Raw genomic sequence first — 24,988 nt, forward strand, 5'->3', positions numbered from 1 at the left:
TGAAAGATTAGTAATCACTTTTATGTTGCACTGATGATGGCTGCTACACCTTCCCTCTCCCCACAAAGTTCATTAAAGTTGCTATGTAAACAAACAAGCAAGAAACCCAAGCACTTTCTATAGCTATCATGCAAGAGCAATTCAGAGTGCCAGATGATGCTGATAATTATGGAATATGTTAGTAATTCTTCCTTGCTCTGGACAGCAGCCGTTCAGTTATTTTTTTCTGAAATAGATACTTCAACTTGACACTTGCCTGGCTGATCTAGGATGCTCTGAGTGTTCTTTGAGGTCTTAGGGGCTAATAATGCTCAGGGATTTAGTGTCCTGAAGAACTCTTTAATCCTCTGCTTCCTGAAGCCCATCATAAGCCACAGCCTTCTGTCACATCCCAGGAATTACAGGCAGTTTGAAGGCTCCCCTGAGCAACCTTTCAGCTCGATTTTTGGGGGGTCTTAGGAGTTACCACCTAGGATTCCTTCAGTCATTTTGACCAGTATGTACTTCCTTCTTGTCACTCTGGCTCAGGTCACGCTCTAGAGGATTTTCCTTTCTGAACAACAGCAGCAAAGCAAGCCACACCATGGGTGAGATCAACAAAAATGCTGTGGAAAAATACCTCGAGGAGAACCCTGCGTTTGCCAAGGAATACTTCGACAAAAAGCTGCGGGTGGAGGTCCTGGGAGAGATCTTCAAGAACAGCCGGGTGCCAGTCCAGGCCAGCATGTCGCTGCCCGAGCTGACGCAGGTGGAGGAGTCCGCTGTGTGCCTGGAGCTGCTGTGGTCCGTGCAGGAGGAGGGGAGCAGTGCCGAGCTGACGGCACACAAGGTCCTGCAGAGGATGGCCCAGCTGCTGCAGGCCGACCGCTGCAGTATGTTCATATGCCGTTCCCGCAATGGCACGCCGGAGATGGCCTCAAAGCTGCTGGACATCACCCCGACCTCCAAGTTTGAGGACAACTTGGTGGTCCCTGATAAAGAAGTTGTGTTTCCCCTGGATGTTGGGATTGTGGGTTGGGTTGCTCACACGAAGAAACCCCTTAATGTCCCAGATGTGAAAAAGGTAGGTGACCTTGGGGCTGGGGTTGTGGCGCAGTGGTAGAGCGCTTTCCTGGCATGTGTGAGGCGCTGGGTTCCATCCTCAGCACCACATAAAAAAAAATAATAAATAAATAAATAAATAAAATAAAGGTAGTGCGTCCATCTACAACTAAAAAAAAATCTGAAGAGGAAAGTTAGGTGACCTTCTGATAGTGGGGCAGAGGTCTTGGCAGGGTCAGAAGGAACCATTGGGACACAGATGGCACCACTCTGGTGCCACTGGTTTGGTGAAAACCTGGAAGAGTGGGCAATGGAAAAAGGAGAGCACACAGGCCCAGCCATGCCAAATCTAGCAAATAAAAATAAGTTAATAAATTTCAGATGGCCAGTAATGTTTCTCAGTATGCCCTTGTGTGTTGGACACCTTATCAGACACGCCTGCCTGGGCCTGGTGTGGTCTCCACCAGTTCCCTACCTCCTCATGGCTTTGAAGATTCTTTTTTGAACAACCCCAGGCAAGCAGGGCACCCCACTGGGGGATCAGCCAACATGCCCAATGCTCCCACGCCTCTGATTCACAACCCTCAGAGGACAAGCAGTTCTTGGGGTTGGATCTGTCCATAAATCCATTATTTCATCGATAGACCAAATGTGCCAAAAGAAAAAAATTATACCCTTTGAAATTTCAGATGTTTGATTTGGCTCATTACAAATGTGAATTTAGGAGATAGTTAAGTACAGTTTACCCTCCTCTCTCAATAACTCAGATCTATCAAGAATGAATGCCTATCATTAAATGGGATACTGGGACCCCCCCCCTAAAGACCAAACACACATTGTATTAATACAAGGCATTGTTATATCCCCTTATAAAAACAGAAAACTTAACTCTTCTTACCACTGCAATACATATTCATTTTAGAAAAATGGTAAAATATTAAACACCCAACACTTAGCAACATGAAACTTCAGCATGGAGTTTCTCCTGGCACCCTGTCTCTGCACCTGAGCCCCACTGCTATGATTTCCTATTAACAAAAGGGGAGAAATGGATTACAATGGAGCAGAGGTGCCCAGGAGGGAGCAGCCCCTGAAATGCATTCTGTGCAGGGGTCTGTTGCCCGCAGGTGACCAGGGCAGCTGGAGAGCCAGGAGTATAATCCCCTCGATGCCTCCTGAAGCTGATTACTGGAGGAGGCTGGCACAGGCCTGGGAGAAGTGGTTTGTCAAACACGAGCAAACAATTGCAGGTCAGTCCTCAGGTGTAGGGGACTTCGTCAGGCACTTACCCCCGCCCTCTCTTACAACCCTTCCTTCACAGAGTTGGAGCTGCTTGAAGTTTTCTTTTGAAGCTATGGCAGCTGCTTCCAGTGGCTAAACAGATATGTGCCCTTAAGACAGGCTACTCTTGACCCCAGCTCACAGGCTGTGTCTCCACACCCTGAGATTTTCTCATGGGAATATGCTTCTTCACAGTTTCCAACTGAGCCCACCTTCAGAATCACTAGAACATCAAATTTAAGAAGTTGACATTCAAGAATGTTTTTTCTGACTTTTTTAAGTACTGGGAACTGAACTCAAGTACCCTTTATGACTAAGCTACCTCTCCAGCCCTTTTTTTAAAAATTTTTATTTTGAGACAGCATCTTGCTAAGCTGCCCAGGCTGTTTTTGAACTTGCAATCTTCCTGCCTTAGCCCCCAGAATAACTGGGGCACCAATTACCTGGCTTTTCTGAGATTTTTTTTTTTCTTTTTGAAGGACCGGTGGGTAAATGATTTCTACTATAATACTTTAATGAGCTCAGGGCTCCACGTTGAGGAGAAAACAGAATAGAGCTGCTTAAAAGATGAAGCGGCACTGGCCTGTCTCTGTCCATGGTGGGCATTTCCACATGGATAGGGCAGTTCAGGGTGGGAGAGGGGGTGGGGAAATGGGCGTCTCCCTTCTCCTGATGACTCCTGCTGTTCTGGGTAGGACAGAGAAGTGTGTCCTACACCCTTCTGAACTCAGGGGAAAGCAAAAGATCTGATTTGCTTTCCATTTCTGTTTTCCCCCCCAGCATGGTGCTTTTCAACTCTGTCTGTTCTTCAAAATCAAACAGGTAGCTTAAAAAAAATATTGATGCCTGAGTTTCTTAGGTGATTACACTGGACTCTCAGGTTGGGACACAGACATTGGTATTTTTTTAAAAAAAGCTCCCCAGCTAATTCTAATAGACAGCCCATGTTGAAAGCCACAGGTTCATTGGGTGAGCAGACCCAGGAGGAGGAGTTGAATTTCAAATTAGCTGTGGAATATGAGAGATGAGAAGGGCTTGGTGATCTCTAGTCTAACACTGTCTGTTCTGTGGCAAATGGACAGCTGAGGTCCCCGAGTTGTATTTCCTCCATAGTCCATGGTACATGTCTGTGAGTGAGAAAGGCCAGAACGGGATGAAGCCTCCTGAGTCTGAGGCTAGCGTTCTCTTCATACTCTGCATTTCGCCAGAAAATCTGCAACAAGAAAGCAGGTGGAAACCACTGTTTAAAGTGAAATTTCGGATGCATTCATCACCTTTCTATTGCAACTTGACAATTTATAAAGCATTTTTACATTCTTAATCTTATTTGATTCTGCCAAAGATCCTGTGCAGGAGATGGGGATCATTCATTGTATTTCCATCTGTGTAGTGGGAATCGGCTCAAGGTCAGGTAGGCAGGCTGTGTCAGGTTCAGAACAATAACCAGGTCTTCAAGGCCTTCCTCTTTCTACCACACACGATTTTCATTCTGGTTAGCACCTAGACAAAGATGCAGAGCTGGGTACTCTCCACGTTGGGATCGTGAAGGTGGTAACAGGGACGCTATACAGTGTAGGGCAAATGCTTTGGTGCAGAGCCAAGTCTGAGGTTTAGTAACTGTGTTATGGATTGAATTCCCACCAGTGAGAAATAGAAACAACGAAATGTATAGATTGAATGTACACAAGATGCTTGATTCAGAGTAGGTGCTCAATAAATGCTAGTTATGATATGATCATCATTATGCCTGTACGACTTTGGGGACTGGGTATGAAGTGTCAATGACTTTCTTTTTTTTTAATATTTATATTTTAGTTCTCGGCGGACACAACATCTTTGTTGGTATGGGGTGCTGAGGATCGAACCCAGGCCGCACGCATGCCAGGCGAGCTTGCTACCGCCTGAGCCACATTCCCAGCCCAATGACTTTCTTAAAACAGGTTAAAGGCAGGAAAACTTTTAACAACAGGAAAGAGAAATATCCTCTTAGAGCTAATTGTTTCTTTTTCTATTGGGAAAGCTGTTCATTAACAGTATGGATGGTCCTGAATCCGACTCTGGTTTAAAAGAAAGCTACAGGAGAAGGTTGAAATTTTCAATAATTAACTGGATGCCTAGAGCTACCTTTCTTTTCTCCTCTTTCTTCCTCTTTACCTCCCTTGCTGCCTCCTGATTCCAAGGGTTAATGGTGTTTAATCAGGATTTAGCCACACTGAGATCAGGAGGGATCAGGCATCCTGTTGCCCGAAACCATGTTCTCTGGTTGCCTTCGGGAGCTTCCTTGTGGGGAAGGAGGACCATCAAGAGAATTTGGGAGTCCTAGAAACACAGGATTTACCCAAAGAACTTCACTAAGGACTATTTGAGTTAGTGAAAATTAAAAAAAAAAAAAAACCTAGAAAGCCACACCTCCCCTGCCCTGTAATTTGATGGATGATTTATCCTGGACTTTCAGATGTGATAATGAGTATGCATTCAATTTTGAAACTTAAAAGGTGTTTTCTCAAAACAGCCAAAGGAACTTGAGAATCTAGGACAAAATGGCATCAAGGTTCGAAGCTGCTGAGATAAATGTGTTTGGAGAGAAATGCTGCCTGACTCCCTGCGGTGGTGCATGCTTCTGGGTTTTATTTATTTTTTAGTGCCTGGGACGGCTGTGTAAATGAAGGTGACCACAATCTGTAATGGATAATAGGAGGAAAACAGGATGAGAGCTGGCCTAGGCAAGCAATGGATTAAGAGAAAGAATCTAAGAGTCTGGAGGTTTCCTGAGCTGAGGGTGAAAATGTTCCAGGAAGCAGAGAGAAGAAACAGATAACAATGGTCAGGAAAGAAATGTGGCTCTTAATGGCATGGGACAGAAATGCTGACTCTTAGAGGAAGGTACTCCTAGGCACAGGAGAGTGGTATGCAACTAAGGGCATCTAAGTTCTTCAGTGATTAGAATTTGTTAGAAAAACTAGGACCCGAAGCAAAAGGGTAATTGCAAAAGAGAACTACTTTTCACCTAGGATGTCCCAAAAAGGCCAAGGTTTTTCTTTCCAGCATTTATTGAGCTTCTACTATGTATGAGACACTTTCTGAGCGCCCATCCATGCTATATCAAAATTGTTCTATCTTTACATCATGGACTCTAAGTAGTAGAAAATACTACCCCCCTCTTTTCAGATTAGGAAACAAGGACACAGAGTATAAGTAACATGTCCAGGATCACATAGCTAGTAGATTGGTGCCTGGTTTTAGTCAAGGAAGTCTGACTCAAGAATTTTCTTCTTCGTTATGCAATGCTGGTTCCTGAAGAAATAGTTGGTTTAAGTGTTTCTGCTTTGGGAAGGGAATCAAAGAAATCTGGGATGAAGGGCTTCATTGGATTCCCCCAGCCATCACCCATTTGCTTTGTGAATGGTCTCTTTTCTAGTGATTGACCTACTGAGTTTGACATTAAAATTACCTGGAGCACTAAAAGTACAGATTCTTGGGGAACAGACATTCCAGTTTGGGAGTTTGGTACATGTTGGGTCCCAATGGGTCTGCAGTGAGGTCTTGGAATCTGACTATCTGCTGGGGATTCTGAGGCACAGCTGGGGTCTGCTGCTCTGAGTTGCATTCTCAGGCCTGTTGGCCATCAAGTCCTTGTTCCCTGGGGCAATTCTGGTCTGCAAATCACATCAGTGAACTCTCATGTGTTTACCTCGGAATCTGATCAGAATACAGCCTCCAAGGTTGATGCTGCTTTTAGAAGTACCATCAACACAGGGAAAGGAAAAGAATGCAACTTATATATGCATAGAATAGAACAGGACATTAATTTTGGCCAGTGAATCTCAGAGGTAGGCAGAAAGTTCACTGCCAATTGAAAAAGACCCAAGTTCAAAGGGAAGAATGTCAGAACTCATAGAAGGTTGGGTCTCCATCCATCTCCAATGGGTATTCTCTGAAATTGCAAATAATATAATAACTGCCTTCTTTGACCTTCTTCTAGAATCATCTTCTATACACTAATATAGAAAGTTCATATCTGTGAAGATCCATTTCCCTCTCTCCCAAAGAAAGAAAAAATATATATGAATAAAAGATATTAGCTTGGTAGAATATTAAAAAGCTAATAAGTACTTGATGCTGGCAAGAGGATGGTCTCCTCACACAGTGGAAGTACAGATTTCATGCTTTCATGAAAAGTAATCTGTGCAAATTAAAGTCGCAAATAACCTGTCAATTCAGCAAAAGGGATTTCCACTTTGGGAATCCATTGTGTAAAAACAAAAGCAAGAATGATTAGTGTGGTATTGTTTGTTGGAGGGAAGGGGACTCTAAACAGAATCAGTAGAAGACAGTTGAATGGCTCTCAGAGCATCCATAGTGTGGGGTGCTGGGCAAGAAGCTAAGAGGTGAATTCAAATCCATATGCATTTGTCTTGGGCGATGTCCACAGACATTGTGAAGTGATGAAAGAATTATATAAAATTAAGAAAAGGAGAAAAATAGAAATGAAAGATCTTTGTCTATGCACAGAGAAAGGCATAGAAGGAAACACTGATTTCCTCAATAGGAGAGATTGAAAGGATTTTGGAGGATCATCATTATTTTCATTTGTGTTGAATTGTAGAGGTGGACTCTTTTGTATTTGAGAATGAAGTCCCTGTTCCCAGATCATTGTCCTCCCCTGTGCAGGCTTCCTATCTGTCGCCACCCTGTGCTTCTCCTTCCTTCCTTTTAGAATGTCACTTTTCACTCGGCTGTGACATACTTCTTTCCTCCTGGCCCAACCTCAGCCTAAATTAGACAAGCCACAGCTCAGGTAGGACAAGCTCATCTGAAATGGGAAATTTCATCCCATGCAGTCACAGAATGCGGGGTGCCTGGGGAATGTTTGGAACCACTGTTCTGGGTCACCAGTTATCATCGGTATGATTTGGATTAGAGGAAATGTCTTAGATCATCTACCAAAATGTGCCATTTTGACAACATGTGAACATGTTTTTCAGAACAACCATTTTTCTGACGTCATGGACAAACAAACCGGCTATGTCACTAAGAACCTGTTGGCAGCCCCCGTCGTGATGGGCAAAGAGGTTCTTGCAGTACTGGCAGCAGTGAACAAAGTAAATGCATCTGAGTTTTCCAAACAGGACGAAGAGGTAATGCTAACCTTGCGCATCCACTTAGAGGCGCAGGAAATAGATTTATTGTATAATCAGAGGAAAAGTATTGGAGCCATGATCTGTTCTTCTCTGCCATCTGTAGGTCTTTACCAAATACCTCAACTTTGTCTCTGTCATCCTAAAACTTCATCATACCAACTACCTATACAATATTGAATCCCGAAGAAGCCAGGTAAAAGAAGGTGACATTAGTCATGCTGACCTGTTTTGACAAAGGGCCCCAGACCCTTCCTCTCCCTCATGGAGATTTAAGCCACATGAAATAGATCCCTAGAGTTCAGTCCTGGGTGTCCCCTCATGTCTCCCTACCCCACCCCCTCAAACCTCCATCTGGATATACAACTGGGCTCAGCTTATTTTTTTTTTTTTTAAGACTAAATCCAGCGTGGCCTTGGTTTCTTCATCTCTGAGATGGTGATGATAATTAGAGTTCCTATCCTTATGGTTAGTGTGACTATTAAATTGTCATTAGAAAAAAAAATTGACATTAGATCTCACATAAAGCTCTTATCAGTTCCTAGATCATGGTAAAGCTATTGATTTGAAGAAAAAAATCACTCTTTGAGGTTCATTGTTTCCATGAGGCAGAAAGATAAAGAACAATATTTGTAGCCAGGATACCTGAGTCTAGAACCTCAGCTTCCTCATCTGTACAATGCAGGGATATTGTTGGGATGGGGGGCTTCTGAGGTCCCTCCCCATTCTAACTCTCCAGATCAGGCTACCTCTGACTAGTTATGAGTGCATGAAAGAGTCCTGCAGGTTTCTACCCACATGGCCAGCAGGAGCCAGTGGACCTCTGCCCAGGAACTTTCTTGATATCCAACTTGAGAGCACTTGCCCTTTGGAGCCAAAACATTTGGATATGGGGGTCTCATCATGGCTTCTCTGCCTTCATAAACCCATGGCCTTGCAATGGGAAGGTCTCACCAGGGCCTTGCAATCCCAATACCTGCTCCTACATTGTTCAGATGAGGAAACTGAGGTTCCAGACTCACATACCCTGACCACAAATTTTGTTTTTTAATCCTTCATCATCCCACTCAGATAATCTGAGAAGTTTGCTGGGTGCATAGTGCTCAAAAATAGAATCGCATCATCTAGTGACACGTGTTCAGTTTATTTGATGGACCTCCTGGTTTTTTGGGGGAGGGGCAGTGAAATGCTAAACAAAATGTGTATTTTGTTCTAACTGTACTTTTAAAAAATATCTACTTTCAGATTCTTATGTGGTCAGCCAACAAAGTATTTGAAGAGCTCACAGATGTTGAGCGACAGTTTCACAAAGCGCTGTACACAATCAGAACTTACCTGAACTGTGAACGATACTCCATTGGACTGCTGGACATGACCAAAGAGAAGGTCCTCATCGTTCCACACTGCAGAGCACCTATCAAATACACACCTGATCCATTGAAAAACAGATATGCTGTGTAAATAATCAGTCATGATAGCTCACTAGAGCCAATGCCAAGCAGGCACGGTACCCAGTAAAAGTGTGCATTTCTGAGCAAAAATGATCCAGGCTTGAATTTGGGCTCATCCACTCCTAAGCCATATAGATCATCACTAAATCTTTTTCTTTTTAAAATTAACTAGTAGCCTTTGATTTTTAGATGAGTTTTAGGTTCATGAAAATTGAGTGGAAAGTACAGAGTTCCCATAAACATCCTCCTCTTTCCCACCCCTCCCCCAGCTTCCTTTGCTGTTGACATCTTGCATTAGTGTGGCACATTTTTTTTTTTTTTTTTGCAGTTGAGGAAGCAATACTGATATATTATTATTTTAAAAGTTCATCATTTACTCTGTGTGCTGTGCAGTTCTATAGGTTTTGACAAGTGCACGATGTTATATATCTACCATTACAATATCATACGAATAGCTTCAATGTTCTGAAAGTCCTGACCTCCACCTACCCAACCCCCTCCCTACCCCTGACTCCAAATCCCAGGCAATAATCTTTTTTTAACTGTCTCTATGTTTTTGCCTTTTCCAGAATACCATATAGTTGGAATCATATAGAATAAAGCTTTTGCAGACTAGTTTCTTTAATTTAGCAATATGTATTTAGGTTTCATCTATGTCTTTTCATAGCTTGATAGCTCATTTTAAAAATTTTATTCCTTAAATTTTTCCAATTTTTAACAGACAGTAATTGTATGTATTTATGGGGTACAATGTGAAATTTTGATATATGTATACATTGTAGAGTGATTATATCAAGGTAATTAACATATTTATTACTTTACGTACTGATTTTTTTTTTGGTAGTGAAAGCATTTAAAATCTATTCTTCCAACAATTTTGAAAATATAATGCATTATTAACTCTGATCATCATATTTTAAAAATAAGTCTTAAAAACTTGTTGCTCCTAAGTGAAACTTTGTAGCATTTGGACAGCTTCTTCCTAGCCCCACTGCCCCTCACCCTCAGCCTGTGAGAACCACCATTCTACTCTCTACTTGTGTAAGTCTGATTTTTTTCAGATTCCACATGTAGGTGAAATCATGTTCTATTTGTCTTTCTGTGCCTGGTCTAATTCCCTTAGCACAATGTTCTCCAGGTTCGTTCATGTTGTCACACATGGCAGGATTTGCTTTATTTTAAAGGCTTACTATTCCATGTTTTCATTACCTACTCAACCATTTAGACACTTAGGATTCCACATCTTGGCTAAGCTCATTCCTTTTTATGACTGAACAATATTCTATCACATGGCATTTATTTCATCTTGATTGCTTCTAATTTGTAATTATGAATAAGCTGCCATAAACATTATGTGTGTGTGTGTGTGTGTGTGTGTGTGTGTGTGTGTGAGTTTTCAACTTACTTTGGTAAATCTGCCGGGTCATATGGCAGGACTATGTTCATCTTTGTAAAACATTGTGAGACTATCTTCCCAAGGGACTGTATTATTTTGAATATCCACATTCTCTTTAGCAGTTGGTGATGTCATTGTTTTTAGAGTTTTGGCCATTCCAATAGATGTGGTGGTGTCTCATTGTTGTCTTAATTTGCAATTTCCTGGTGACATATGATGTTGAGCATCTTTTGCTTCCTTGCCATTTGTATCTTCTTTGGTGAAATGTCTGTTCAGATCTTTTTTTCATTCTTATGCGTTTTATATCTTATACTTTATATACATTTTTAAATTGCGTTTTGTGTTTTCTTATGGTTCAGTTTTAAGAGTTCTTTGCAAACAGGCTCAGTGGTGTGTGCACCTGCAAATCCCAGCACTCAGGAGGCTAAGGTTGGAGGATCATTTGAGCTCAGGAGCTTCAGACTGTCCTGGAAAACACAGCAAGACACAATTTAGAAAAAAAGAGTTCTTTACATATTTTGTACACAAGTTCTTTATTGAACATGTGTTTTGCAAATATTTTCTCCCCGTCTGTGGCTTATCTTTTCATTTCCCACCAGCAACTTTTGCAAAGCAGAATTTTTCAATTTTAATAATGTTCAATTTTTGATTTTTTCTTTTGTGGATTGAGTTTTTGGTGTTATATCTAAAAAATCTTCACAAATCCAGGTTCACCTAGATTTTCTATATCAAGATCTAGAAATCTATAAGTTTTATGTTTTATATTTAGGCCTATGATTCTTGTTGAATTCTTTTTAATGGAAGGTATAAAGTACATAGATTCTTTTTTGCCTGTGGATGCTCAATTGTTCCAACAGCCCTTCTCCATGGTCTTTGCTCCTTTGCCAAAGTTCAGTTGATCATATTTGTGTAGGTCTATTTCTGGCTCTCAAATTTCTTCCACTGATCTGTTTGCCTATTCTTTTGCCAATACCACACCATCTTCATTCTTATACTTTATATCAAGTCTCAAAGTCAGGGAGTATAGTATCAGTATCAGTTCTCTGTCTTCTTTCTTCTTTTCAGCAAATCTTTTTGTTTTTTAAAAGAGAGAGAGAGAGGGAGAGAGAGAGAGAAAGAGAGAGAGAGAGAAAGAGAGAGAGAGAGAGAGAGAGAGAGGTTTTTTTAATATCTATTTTTTAGTTTTCAGTGGACACAACATCTTTTATTTTTTATGTGGTGCTGAGGATCGAACCCAGCACCCTGCGCATGCCAGGCGAGCATGCTACCGCTTGAGCCACATCCCCAGCTTCAGCAAGTCTTTTAACCTGAGTTAAAAGTCTTGGTTTTCTCTTCTAAAAAATAAGGACATCTCTTTATGTTGTGAAGTTGTGATATAATATATGGAAAATGTATAGTACACAGTAGGTGCATAATAAGTTACCATTTTGAGATTTTGTATTTTGAAAAAATTTTGAATTTTTTTGAAGTAAAAATAATGAAATATATAATATTATTCATAATATAATGTTTATTTCTCATTTTGCTTATTTTTTTGGAGGTTTGTAGTTCAATGTAGCTTATACGCTTCCTGTGATTGATAGCTTTTTTTTTTTTTTCAGAGTAATTGTTCTAAATGGACTTACATAGGCCCAAACATCAGAAAAGATGGATTCTGATTTTGTCTCTGGCACTTTCTAGCTGAGTATATTGGTTAGAATGCTTTGGGTTGCAAGGAACATGAGACTCAGCCAAAAGCATCTTTAACAAAATGATGTTAAAAGTCCCCTGGTTGGACAGTTCCAGCACTGCCTAATGTAGGTTTCAGTATAGTCATCGAAGTCCCAGGTGCTTTCATTTTTTTTTTTTCTGGCAAGTTCTTTGCTACCTACAAAATGTTGTGAGATCTCTTTTTATGGGGGCAAGAAGATCCTTGGAGCTCAAAGCATGGTACCTAGACATGACAAAATGGAGAGATATTTCCTCCAAATGTCACTTTTATCTAAGAGACACCTTTCTCTAGTAGCTCCTAAGCAGACTTCTCTCCTTTACTGGCCAGAACTGAGTTACCTACCTGCCCTCTAACTAATTCAAGCACCTGATACAGTACCAGGTACAGGCTGGCCAGGGCCCTTCTTCCCTAAACAAATTATCATCAGATATCCAAATAAAATGAGATTCTGCTAGCAAGAAGAGGGGAGAGTGAATGAAGGGCAAGGCAACTGACATTGTTGACTGCTCTGAGTGACCTTGGCCAAGCCTCTTAACCAGTCTGGATTTAGTTTAGTTGTTTATTAAGGAACTGCTCTACGCTGAGGACTTTGAACTATGTGCCAGTTAGTACGCATTATGCATTTAATCCTTACAACAATGCTCTAGTATAAATTCTACTAGTATCCCCATTTACAAATAAAAAAAAAAAGTCAAGCTACTTGTTTACAGTCACAAGTATGTAATCACTATTGCTGAGAATTATAGGTTTTTTTCAGGTCTAACATTCCAGAACTATATAGATTAACATAAATTATACAAATGCATACAATTCAGATAAGATATGGTAGGTCATGAGACAGTTTGTTTAATAACGTTTAAATATATTTGCCTCCAGGAATTCTACGATGAATGGCCAATCAAGCTTGGAGAAGTTGAGCCTTATAAAGGTCCAAAAACTCCAGATGGAAGGGTAAATACAAACATCATTTCTGATGCTGTGTGTGTATGGTGTCAGGTTCTAAACTAGGGTGCTGCCGAAGGAGCATTGGCCTGGGAAGGTTGAGTTTTTCTCCTGCAATGCATTTTTTCTTTAAAGTGGTGCTGGGGATTGAACTCAGGGTCTTGTGTGTTCTAGGCTAGTGCTCTATCACTAAGTTACACCCTAATCCTTCTGCACAAGTTTTAAGAAGTGCTGGATTCTTCTTCAGTTATGCTGGTTTGGGATCCCCAGGGAAGGCTTGGGTTCGATTTCCTTTCAACCTTGGCTTCAAGCTTTATGAGGGCAGGCACTATGTTTATTTATCTACTTCTTTATTCCTGGCACACAGGAAAAAGAAGTTGATGGCCTGCAATGTACAGGTCTAAGGTTCTTCATCTGCCCCATGAAGTAGAGAGACTAATACTTAAAGTCACTTCTGACTTTGACAAAGGGTCCACTGAGCCCTATTTCAGAGGCACATTTCAGATAAGTCGGTGCCAGAAGGGGGCTGTGTCCTCACTGTGCCCAATGAACAATTGATTGCAGTTGAGGAATTAGTGATTTGTTCTAGTGAAGTTATTCACGTCAAGTGTTTCTAGATAACAAAAAGGGATCACTTAAAAGTAGAAACAGACTGGTGATATGGTAGTCAAAGATTTCCGCCCCCCAAACTGAGTGAATTTCTTAAAAATGAAACTTCAGCCTTAAGGAATATAAACAGTCAATAATATTTCTGACTTTATTACAAGCTTATAATTAGTATATGAGTAGTTTAGCAATGCACAAGTTCTTAAAGAGGTGTTTTCTTGGGAAAAAATTTCATGCTCATAATCTCCTCTCTTAGGAAGTCATCTTTTATAAAGTAATCGATTACATTTTACATGGGAAGGAAGAAATCAAAGTGATTCCGTGAGTACTGTCATGAAGAAATCATGGGAGTTGCTATTTTGTTTTTGTGCATGGTGCATTTCTCTCTATAGCAATGATTTTATTTCTTCTAATCTCCCCCCAGGACACCTCCTGCCGACCACTGGACATTCGTCAGTGGGTTGCCAACCTATGTTGCTGAAAATGGATTTGTAAGTTATTGGACAAATTCAAATTCTAAATAATGCCCTATGAAACTCTTACTAGTTAAGAGATAGTTACAATTGTCACAGCAAGAATACACTAGATAAGGGTTATGGCTACTTCCTTTGCACAAGACAGAAGAGTCTTGACTGTTGAATGTAGGTTATCTGGGGACTTTGAAACTCTACATGAAAATATTTACTCAGTGTGAGAAAGAGTCACCCATCTCTCAACTTCTTACTCGGCAGCCACATGAGTTTCAGACATCCTTTTGAAGTCAATGATTTGTGGAAGGTTTAATTTTACCTTAATACAATTGGTCAATTTTTGATGCAAGAGAGACATGGTGGGAGGCACAGACAGATAGGTCGGGTGTGGGATTTCTCTGACATCTTGATCCATCTGTTAATGTTCTCTTGAAGTCTCAAAGTATGGACTGCAACACATATCGTTGATGGAAAGGCCAGAAAAGAGGAATAAGATGTTTTTCACCTCTTTAAACCATGCCTGAAGGGTGCTCAGTCCATTCAAATATATAATACATTCAAGATGGATTTTGAAATTAATGGATAATTCAAGATTCCTTAAACTATTTGTCTATAAATGCTCATAAAAACTATGAAATATTTTCACATTTTCTTTGTAAGAGTACTATAAAAGCAGTCCATGTGGTCCAAACACTCTTAAAAAGTACTTGCCTTGGTGCCACAGGGCTACTAGCATTTGGTCTGGTGGGCAAAGCCACCTCAGGCCTACTCAGAAAATTGTTAACATTCTCAGGAATTTTGTAAACAGGTTGTTAAACTGTCATCAACTTGAAGCCTCATGGTGGGAGAATTTATTCCAGGTAAATGGGCAACAGATACAAACCAGGCCCTGCCAGGGAGCCCTTTCCACCAGCACCTCTCTGGAGAGCATGGTTCTGGTTTTATCTCATGTCTTAGAACAAATCACTTAGCATTTTTGGACTTCTGTTTTCTTATCTTTAAAAGGAGAAGCTTCAACTTAATTGTTAACATTCCTTCCAATCAAAATGCTGTGATTTTAAGTATCTAATATAACTTTGGTGGGAAGAAAGATATAGTTTTTTTATTAAGATGTATTCATGCTGGGAAGGGTGGTGCACATCTTTAATCTCAGAGATTCGGGAAGCTGAAACAGGAGAGTCACAAGTTCAAGGCCAGCCTCTGCATGTCAGAGAGATCCTGTCTAAAAAAATGAGGGGTCAGAGAGCAGGGTTGGGGATTTAACTCAGTGGTAAACCCCCTTGGTTCAATCCCCAATACAAAAAAGAAGAAGAAAAATATGCACTTGTGGACATGACATGAGGTACGAGTAATATAGAATAATCCAAAATGGAGTGATTTCTTGTCCGTCTGCATGGGAGAAATAGTCTCTGAATTCCAGTAGTTAAGACGATATTCCCACAGTGAATCCTTACTTTGGTGCGACCAAAAAGCTGTCTGGCTTTGTCCCTTCCTGTCCCTTTGCCACCTCTTTTTACCTGGATTTCACTGTAGGAAAAAAACAAAACAAAAAAAGGAGCAACCCCTGCATCCATGTCTCAGGAGAATGGCCTGTTTAGCTTTCTCCTCTCCTTGGCCTGGACAGCTAGTTGCTTTGGATTTGAAGCGGGTTCCTTAGAGGCTGGGGGAGTGGAAAGGAGCTGAGATGGGGTGAAATATCACCCAGTGACTTCACTGGGATGATAGCAAGTATGGCCGAGCTGAGGTCCAGGGTGAATGCTTTGCCTCCTGGCAGATGAGAGCTGTGGATAAAACCTTGCTCCTGATGCTTTCTTTCTGATTCTCTTCTGTGGCTCCACCACACCGTATTTCAGGACTCGTGTCTCCTCTTGCTTTGCAGATATGCAACATGCTCAACGCCCCTGCAGACGAGTACTTCACATTTCAGGTAACTGAGCCCTCAGCGAGGCCCAGTGCTTATTGGGTCCCTGGAATTTCTCCTTCTTGTCCCACATGCTGAGACCTACTTCCTAGAGAACCTGACCCACTCACCAGATGAGCCCTGGAACCAGTCCCAGTACTTGCTGGCCTGGTGACCCACTCCTCTCCACTCAAAGCTCTGTGGTTTGTGTCGCCCACACCCCCAAGTTCATACATCAGTGGCATTTGTTGGTGGCCCTTTGGGAGGTAATTAGAATTAGATGAGGACATGAAGTGGGGCCCCGTGATAGCATTAGTGGCTTTGTGAGAAGAGGAAGAGAGGCCTGAGCTGGCCCCTCTTGTCATCTCACCACAAATGCTCTTTGCCCTGTTGTGAGGCAGCAAGAAGGCCTTCCCCCAGGGGACGGTGCCATGCTCTTGGACCCTCCAACCTCCAGAACTGTGAGATATGTGAACTTATTTTCTTTATAAATTACTCAGCCTGTGGTATTCTATTATAGCAGCAGAAAATGGACTAAGACAATGACTTTCTGTTTGGACTTGATTGTGGGACTTGGGGACTCTTTTGTCCCCTTTCTGACTTCATTGAGTTCACAGAAGGGCCAGCTTGTCATTTCTGCCTCCCTCTACCCAGATTCCCTCCCTCCCCGCCTGTCATACCTCCCCACCTATGATCTCTGCCACTGCCCTACCCTGATCATGGAAAATAAGCTGGTATTTGGCTCCATAACCTCTTCTCTCTGCCCACTGTGGTTATTGGTCTGTGTCCTGCATTTAACAAGCTGGTTAGAGCCCTAATCCCAGATGGGAGTGGAGACTCTCCTCCCTGGTGGGCACTGCTGTTGTCTGTCTGTCTGTTCCTCTGTCTTTCTTAAACACCACACATAGCGCCACCATTTTGGTGGGTAGAAAAGCCAGTTTCTTTGAGGACTGAGTGGTGCATCCCTAGGAGCAAACGGAAACAGGCCTTGGTTACATGGAACATTCCCCTCAGATCTGCCTTCCTCTCCCTGTGCTCACTGACATGGAAACACACAAACACCACGGAATTATACTGGTTCTCACTTCTCCCTCCATCTCAACCGAAGCCTCCATGTGACCATGCTGTACCCAGCCCTGCCCTCTATATTTCTACTGAGTGGGTGCCACATTAGGACACACAGGAAAAGGGGGTGGTCAGTGATTCTCTACAGGGTCTGAACCTTGGGCAGTCTTCATCTAAGAAGGGAGTGATCAGATACTAGCCTGGGAGAGCTTGGCTGCCTGGGAGGTTCCCAGGGCTGGGCTTTCTCGCACCACACACTGTGGCTACTGCAGGAGTAGCTACACAGAAAGGCAGCCTCTCTGATCACCGTGAGAAGAGGCTCAAGACCTCCCTGGGGCCTTAGGAATTCTCAGGGTGGAATAAACCTCCAGTCCACAAGGATTTTCCCAGTTCTTCAGGGAATGGTGTGGTACCTATGGAAATGTGTTTTTCTGACGTCCAACCACCCAATGGCTGCTGACCAGTGACTGCTGTGCTCTGCAGTTCACTGTCACATTTGCACCGTCGCCCTGCTTTCCATAGGCTGCTCCCACCCAGTGACTGAGTGAGATAGAGGTACTAATGCGGCCCAATCCTGGGAGACAGCCAGAATCCTCTGATGGACAGCGCTGGCCTTGGGAGGCTCCAACAACCCTGCAGGCTGTCTAGAACTGCACTGTGGTCTAAGGTGCTCCCACACACCCTTGCATCCTTCCCTTTTCCTGAGCCAGGTAGGGATGGTGTCTCTGTCTGACAACTCCCTCATACCCCTCAGCTCCCTCCCACTTCTCTCTTATAGGCTCCAATACCCAAAGCAGACCCAGCTTGGAGCAGCCACTCTCCCCAAGCTACCACCCACCTTCCCTTTCTTCTCCACCTGCTCATGCCCTACCTTGATTCTCACTCTTCCCTTTTGTACCTGTGAGGTTGGATGGCAAAGCCGGTGATTTAGAATGAGCTGTTATCAGACAAACCTGCAAAGGCAGTGGTTCTTGAACATTCCTTGGAGGCAAGATGTATTAGTTTCCTATGGCTGCTATAACAAATAACCATTTAATGGCTTGGAAAAACACAAATAAGTCTCATCATACTGTTCTGGACATCAGAATTCTGAAATGGGTCACTGGGCTAAAATCAAGCTGTTGGCCAGACTGTGAACCTTTTCAGAGGTTCTAAAAGAAATCCTGTCTCCTTGCTTTCTCCAACTCTGGGAGAAGGCTGAGATTCCTTGGGTCCTTACCCTTTCTGTCTTCAGAGCCTGCAATTGCCCATTTTGATCTTACTCTATCATCCTATGTCCTTCTCAGATTTTGACTCTCCCCTTTGCACCACTTCTAAGTATCCTCATGATTACATCAGGTCCACCTGTAAAACCCAGGCTTGATTTAAGATAAGCTTATTAGCAACCTTAGTTTCATCTGCTATCTTAATTCCCCCTTTTGATGTAAGATTCATATTCACAGGTTCCAGGGATTAGGATGTAGACATTTTGGGGGGCCATTTTTCTTTGAAGTGAACGGTGGGGTACATCCTTTAACACTAACTAGAATGACCCCAATTTTTTCAGGAAAGAAGTACAAAGAATTTTCTCAGTTTTAAGTTTTTATTTTTTAATTTTTTCTTAAGCTAAGATTCCTTTTATCACTATACTGGCAAAGGATCTCAAATCACATAAACACGAACAGGCAGCAAATAAATATTTGCTAAAATATTGAAAAGTAGCTACTAAAACTTACTTGGGAAGCTTCAACAAAATTTACAACATGAGTACTTATGGTTGTGAAGTTATTTTGTACTCATATATATTTCCTGTTAAGGATTCTGTCCCTAGTTCATATGATGGTAGAAGCATATAAATATTTCTCAGTGTTTTCCAAGGATAAAGGCTTTGAGAACATTGAGTACTGTCTTTTTTCTAAAGCTTTGACCATTAAGAGCCATAAATTGAAGTTTGGTTTGTCTGTTTTTCAATCCAAGAACAAAGACTAGTAATAAGTAATAAACAAGTTATTCATAATACTTGGGTACATAACAGTCATTTATGTGCTTTATTATATTTTATGTAAAAATTTAGTAGTCTATGTGATAGTCCTTGCCTTTTGATAAATTTAGGAGATAGCCTCAAAGACCAAAATCAACAATTCTGAAGCATTTAGGAAATATCTGGACATTCAATTGTGTGATCCAGACTATAAGTGCTGTTGGAATGCTGAAAAAAGACAAGTTTCATATGAGTCAGAAAAGTTAGTGAAGGCTTTGTGGGAAAGACAAGACTCAGCAGGGCCTCAAAGGATGATTGAATGAGCCACAGGAGGCTCAAAGAACCAACAATGTGAGGTGTGGAATCAAGGCTAACTTTGCCTCAGCCACATACTATGCAGATGCTCTGTCATAGTTGTCACACTTGAGAGGACACCAGAATTATCAAGGGATCTTATTTAAGACACATGCCCAGAGATTACAAAGCTAGCTAAAAACAATCTGTTGCATGTGGTCCTTGGACCACACTTTGAGAAACACTGAACCTTCTTACCTGCATTTTCCCATTACCCTGGAAGTATCTTGAGCCTTGATTTTATTCACTTTTACAACATCAACAACTAGACCACTTCTTGGCACAGCATAGGGGCTTGGCAGATGCTTCTTAAACTCAATGTACCATGAGACAAAACACTACCTTGATGTAGCAGCCAGAAAAATAAAAACTGTACTAGGTATTTCAATAGAGAGAATTTGTATAAGAAATGAGTTGAACAAGGGCTGGGCATGTACTTCAGTGGTAGAGTGCTTGCTTAGCACATGTGAGACCACAGATTCAATCTCCAATACTACAAAAAAAAAAAAAAAAAGAAAGAAAAAATATCATAGGACAGTGAGGTAAAGTACAGTCCCAGCTGTGTTCTGACACAAGGCAGGAATTGCATATATGACCATTGGTGGAAGCTGGGTGAAGGATACATGGGAAATTTCCTCGCATTTCTTTCTCTCTCTCTCTCTCTCTCTCTCTCTCTCTCTCTCTCTCTCTCTCTTTTGCATACCAGGGATTCAATTCAAGGGCACTTGGCCACTGAGCCACATCCCCAGCCCTATTTTGTATTTTATTTAGGGACAGGGTCTCACTGAGTGGCTTTGCTGATGCTGGCTTTGAACTCACGATTCTCCCGCCTCAGTCTCCCAAGCCACTGGAATTACAGGCAGGTGCCACCACACCTGGCTTCTCCTTGCTTTTCTTTGTAACATCCTGTGTATCTCTCTTTCAAATTAAAAAGTGAGGGGAAAAAAGGAAGAAAAGAAAAAGAAAGAACCTAAGTTTTCTTATTGTTTGTAGAAAGGACCTGTAGATGAAACTGGTTGGGTCATTAAGCATGTCTTGTCCCTGCCTATTGTCAACAAAAAAGAAGATATTGTGGGAGTAGCTACGTTTTACAACAGGAAGGATGGAAAGCCTTTTGATGAACATGACGAACACATTACTGAAGTAAGCGCAATAATAAAATAATGGAAGTAAGTGAAATTCGCAAAATAATGGAGGATGCATAATTATTTGTTATTCTGGGATGATATTTTGGAGGGCAATTAAGACATGAGTCACTCATGATTAAAACCAAAATATTGTTATTGTGTCATTCCTATTTCCTGACTTCTACAAATTGCAACATTTCCTACTGAAGTGTAAAGTTTTGGCTTAACCAAAATTCTTTCTAATTCTAGAAAAACAGGAAAGAGTATTTCTATCTTCTTCTTCATTCTCTTTCTCAACCCCAGCCCTCTGTCCAATTTTTAGATTCTGCTTTATTTATTCTACTGTGGTTTATAATTCTTCTCCTGCAATAGAGTGCTCATGGTTCATTGCTCTTTGAAAAGCAAGGGATTCATCGATTTTATTGTGTGCGTCTGATTATTTATATGTTATATTAAAGTAAGGAACTGGGTTTCTGATGGTGAAGGAAACTGATTAATTAGAAAGCCTGTAGATTGCTCTCACCAAATAAATTTTCCTTTAACTTAGATAATCTGGATCACTTTTTATACATTTCAGACTCTCACACAATTCCTTGGATGGTCTCTTTTAAATACGGACACCTATGAGAAGATGAATAAGCTAGAAAATAGAAAGGACATTGCTCAGGAAATGCTCATGAACCATACCAAAGCCACTCCTGATGAAATTAAGTCTATTTTGGTAAGTGGGGAATTTAACTAAATACTAGGTGGTAGTTGACCTCAACTTCTGGAAATCACCTAATCACCCCGGAATCTGACAAAGGGACATAAGTTTAGTCCTGGGCTAAGGAGGGGAAAGCAGAAAGAGGGGCTGAAGGAGGACTTTGGTGGCTCAGTGTACATAGACCCAGGATGCCAGGTTACTTGGTTAGATTGGTCTATGTTAATAACAGTTCCTGGGTTTATAGGATCTCAAGTAGTGATATCTAGATTCAAGTGTGCTATCAAGGGAAAAAATTATTTCCAGGAAGAACAATGTTTTAGTCCGTTATTATCATATAATGCTGCATAACAACCACCACAATAGAACAGTGGCATGTAGTAAGAGCATCTCTCTCTCACACATGAATTTGGGGGTTGACCAGGCTTTGTTTGACTTTGACTGAGTGTGGCTCCAAGATGTGAGTTGGGTTTGCTCTATGTGTTCTTCATCTTTCATGGACCAGAAGCAACCTGATAGATGTTTTTCTCAGTGATGACAGAAGAACAAAAGAGCAAGCCCAAGTACACAAGTCTTTGCTCACATCACAGTGATCAAAGAAAGCCATTGACCAAGACCGATATCATAGATGTTGGGGGAGCCAGATTTTTCTAACAACATTTTAATTGCCACAAAATGAAAGAAAAACATCACACACCTTTTATCTCCATTCCTTGCATTTTGCTTGATTTGGGGGTATGTGCACAGGTGTAGTTTGGGTTTTGTTTGGTTGGTTTGGGTTTCAATGGTGAGTTTGAGAGTTTAAAAAAATACTTGATTTGAGTGTTTGACATGTTAAAGATGAGAAGGTCTGGGAGAAATCATGGGTAATTGCTAATTGGAAAACAGATGCAAGCTACCCATTTTTCTCTTTCTTTCTATTTTTTCTTTTTACCTATTTACCCACAAATTTAGAGAAATTAGTTGTATTCAATTACTTCTTGGGTACAACTCTTCATAATAAAGTACTACAGGGTTTAGTATCCAGAATGCATCTCTATTATGGAACTTACTGTATTTAAAATGTATCTTTTAACTTATTTTAATAGTAGAGGAACATGATAGAAATCTCCTTCATAGGAATTTCACACCTCAATTGCTTTTACATTTTAGAAATTTAAAGAGAAGTTAAATATAGATTCAATTGAAGACTGTGAAGAAAAACAGCTTGTCAAAATTTTGGTAAGTGTTTTCCTTCTATCCCTGATGTCCTTTTAAGAAAATATGTTAGGACCTGCTTTCTTATTTCTCAAGTAAATGTTGAGGTTTCTCTTCCCTGATACTTTGGGAGGCCAAAAAGATGTGCTGGTTTCTTGTTGTTTTTTATCTTTGTCCTCTCCAGTTCAACTCACAAAGATAATGTGGAATCCCAGTTAGACTACTGCATGAAGGACCTCAGGCACAGAATCCAGGGATATCATGACTTCGTTTATTTTAATACCTTTGGATTGCACCCTGGCCACCCCAGAGGGCATGCCAGAGTCACACTCGACCACAGACCCTTGTAGACTCAGTTGACCATGTGCCCTCCCTGACTTCTCTTCTGGAGTCTGGAGGAATTCAGTGCCTTCCTGTTGTCCTTAGGTCACCCCTATCATTTCTGGTTGAAATCAATTCCTCTTTTAGCTCACTTGTTCCTTCTCTCATTTTGTCCCGTGTCCCACTCAATAAATTCTTAATATTAGAGATCATCTTTTTCGGTTCCAGAATGCATGCATAATTCCTCTTTTAGTGTTTCAACATTTTTCGATTTTGACTATTTTAAAATCATAATTATTAAAAAAAAAACCCTTAACACCCCAATCACCTCTAAGTCTGGTTCTACTGTTATTTTTACATTGGTTTCAGTCATTTGATCCTGTTTTTAAAAAGCATGCTTCATGATTTTTAAATTAAAAATCAGATATTGTGAATAAAAATGTAGGATATCTGAATGATGTTATCTTTCTAGAAAGAGGGTTAGACTTCCTTCTAGAAGATGAAGAGAATTGCTTTTAGAATTTTTTTTTTTTGGGGGGGGGGTGGTCTTCTTCAGTTTTGCCCTTACTGGAGTCCCCATTGCTAGAGTGAGGTTCTTCTACAATCCCATGAGCTCCTGGAATATTTATAAAGATTTCAGAGACCTGAACCTTAAAATAATATCACATTTAATTCCCTCTATAACTGCTTCATCCTGTTTCCCTCTGCCCCGTCCAATCGGTAATACAAGCATTCCTACAAAACGAAGAGGTATCATCTCACCTGCCCCCTCCCGTGTTTATAGGCTTTGTCCTCCCACCCTGGCCCTTGGCTCTGCTGTCACAGATCACTGGCCTCTCAGCCTTGTTGAGGGCTCAGTTCCTGCCCTCTGTGTTTTGTGTCCCTGAGGTACACACACAGGGGCAAGGCCTCACTATGTTACCCAGGCTGGACTTGAACTTGGGATTCCTCTTTGCCTCAGCCTTCCTGTTTGTTGATATTACGTGAGTGTGCCACCACACCTGACTTGATATGCAACTTCTTGTCAAACAGAACTTTAATCAACATGTCTGACACCAAAAAGAACCTAGTTCTCACATAGAGGAGGAAGGACCTGATGTTGTCAAGTACAATAGACTTATCAAAAATAGCTTATTTTGAATGTAAAATCCATTCTGGGTTAATCCCAAATCACCACTGCATAAAATTTAGGAAGTAAAGCAAACAAATGGGCCAGAAGAATTCTCTAATATCATCCTGGAGTCACTTCTCACTCTGATTCTTTCTCCAGGGGTGCACCTTAATTTGAGGTTCAGGGGAGGTCTAGCCTCTTCTCTAGGGGTGACTGTGGTTCTAGGTCTCTGTGTGGAAGGAACAGGGTGGCAGTCCCCTGAGTCAGGCAAAGGAGGTGGTAAAGGCCCTCCTCCTGGCTTCCTCCTGCTCTGTGGGCCATTTGGGGCCCTCTTGGAGGCCCTGCTGCTTATGTTGACCAGACCGTAGAAGTTGCAGAGCATTTCCCAGAGACGTGCCTCATTGATTTATCCTTTGCTCATTTTTTTTTTCATTCAGTAACTATTGAGACACACCACGCAAGGAACAGCGTTAGGTGCTGAAGGCAAAAAATACAAACTAGTTCTTATCTGGTTCAAGAAGCCCCCTGTGTATTAGGAAGACACAGAAATGTAAGCAATGTCACTGCCCAGCTGTGTTCTTGAAGCCTGAATCCCAGGGCTCCAGGAAGGTCGAGGCCTCGTGCCATGCTCAGAAGATGGTAGAGTCACAGGGGAGACCACGGTGCCAAGGTCTGAGGGGAAAGGAGACACTGTCCAGGCCAAGACAGAAGATGGGGCCTGCAGATGGCTGGAACTCAAGGACAGTGCAAACAGGGGTGGAGACACAGGATAGCATGTTGGTCCAGGGCAACCAAAGCAGCTGGGTGTGGCTGGAGCACCGGTTAGCAGCAGAGAAAAGCTGATAGGTGTGGGACAAGACTGTGACTGTCCTGCACAGGGGACCTCAAAAGTCACCTGATTATAGTTCATAGGAGGCAGGAGACCTGGAGTTACTTTATACACAGTAGGCTGCCGACAAGCTCCTCCCCTGCTGTCAGCCCTCAGCTGTGATTTCTGCAAAGAACATCAGCTCCATGGAGCCAGAGTGCCACTTACCAGACCAACAAGTAGCCTTTGCTTTTATCCATCTCTCGGGATCGCAGACTGAAAAACGGTGTGATTTCTGTATTAGACTCCCATTTAATTGGCCTGTGACTGTGAATGGGGCCTGGGAGTCATGATTCTGAGAACTTCTTACTTATGTTTCCTACTGAATTATACGTTTACACTTGAG

The 24,988-nt window shown here is 41.6% G+C and overlaps 1 protein-coding gene across 1 annotated transcript in view; it reads left to right on the forward strand.

Annotated features, from left to right (window-relative positions):
* The first annotated feature begins 560 nt into the window (after window positions 1-560).
* Window positions 561-24,988, forward strand: part of PDE6C (phosphodiesterase 6C) — a 51,067-nt gene continuing 26,639 nt past the window's right edge. The window contains exons 1-11 of the mRNA XM_081267045.1: window positions 561-1,063; window positions 7,308-7,460; window positions 7,567-7,656; window positions 8,706-8,846; window positions 12,895-12,969; window positions 13,823-13,887; window positions 13,991-14,057; window positions 15,916-15,963; window positions 20,309-20,458; window positions 21,020-21,163; window positions 22,298-22,366. Coding sequence (XP_081123171.1) covers window positions 584-1,063; window positions 7,308-7,460; window positions 7,567-7,656; window positions 8,706-8,846; window positions 12,895-12,969; window positions 13,823-13,887; window positions 13,991-14,057; window positions 15,916-15,963; window positions 20,309-20,458; window positions 21,020-21,163; window positions 22,298-22,366 — 1,482 coding nt within the window. The 5' untranslated portion in view covers window positions 561-583. The remainder of the gene's footprint in view (window positions 1,064-7,307; window positions 7,461-7,566; window positions 7,657-8,705; window positions 8,847-12,894; window positions 12,970-13,822; window positions 13,888-13,990; window positions 14,058-15,915; window positions 15,964-20,308; window positions 20,459-21,019; window positions 21,164-22,297; window positions 22,367-24,988) is intronic.

Source organism: Spermophilus citellus, assembly GCF_964194105.1.
Source record: "Spermophilus citellus genome assembly, chromosome: 15".
NCBI lineage: Eukaryota > Metazoa > Chordata > Mammalia > Rodentia > Sciuridae > Spermophilus > Spermophilus citellus.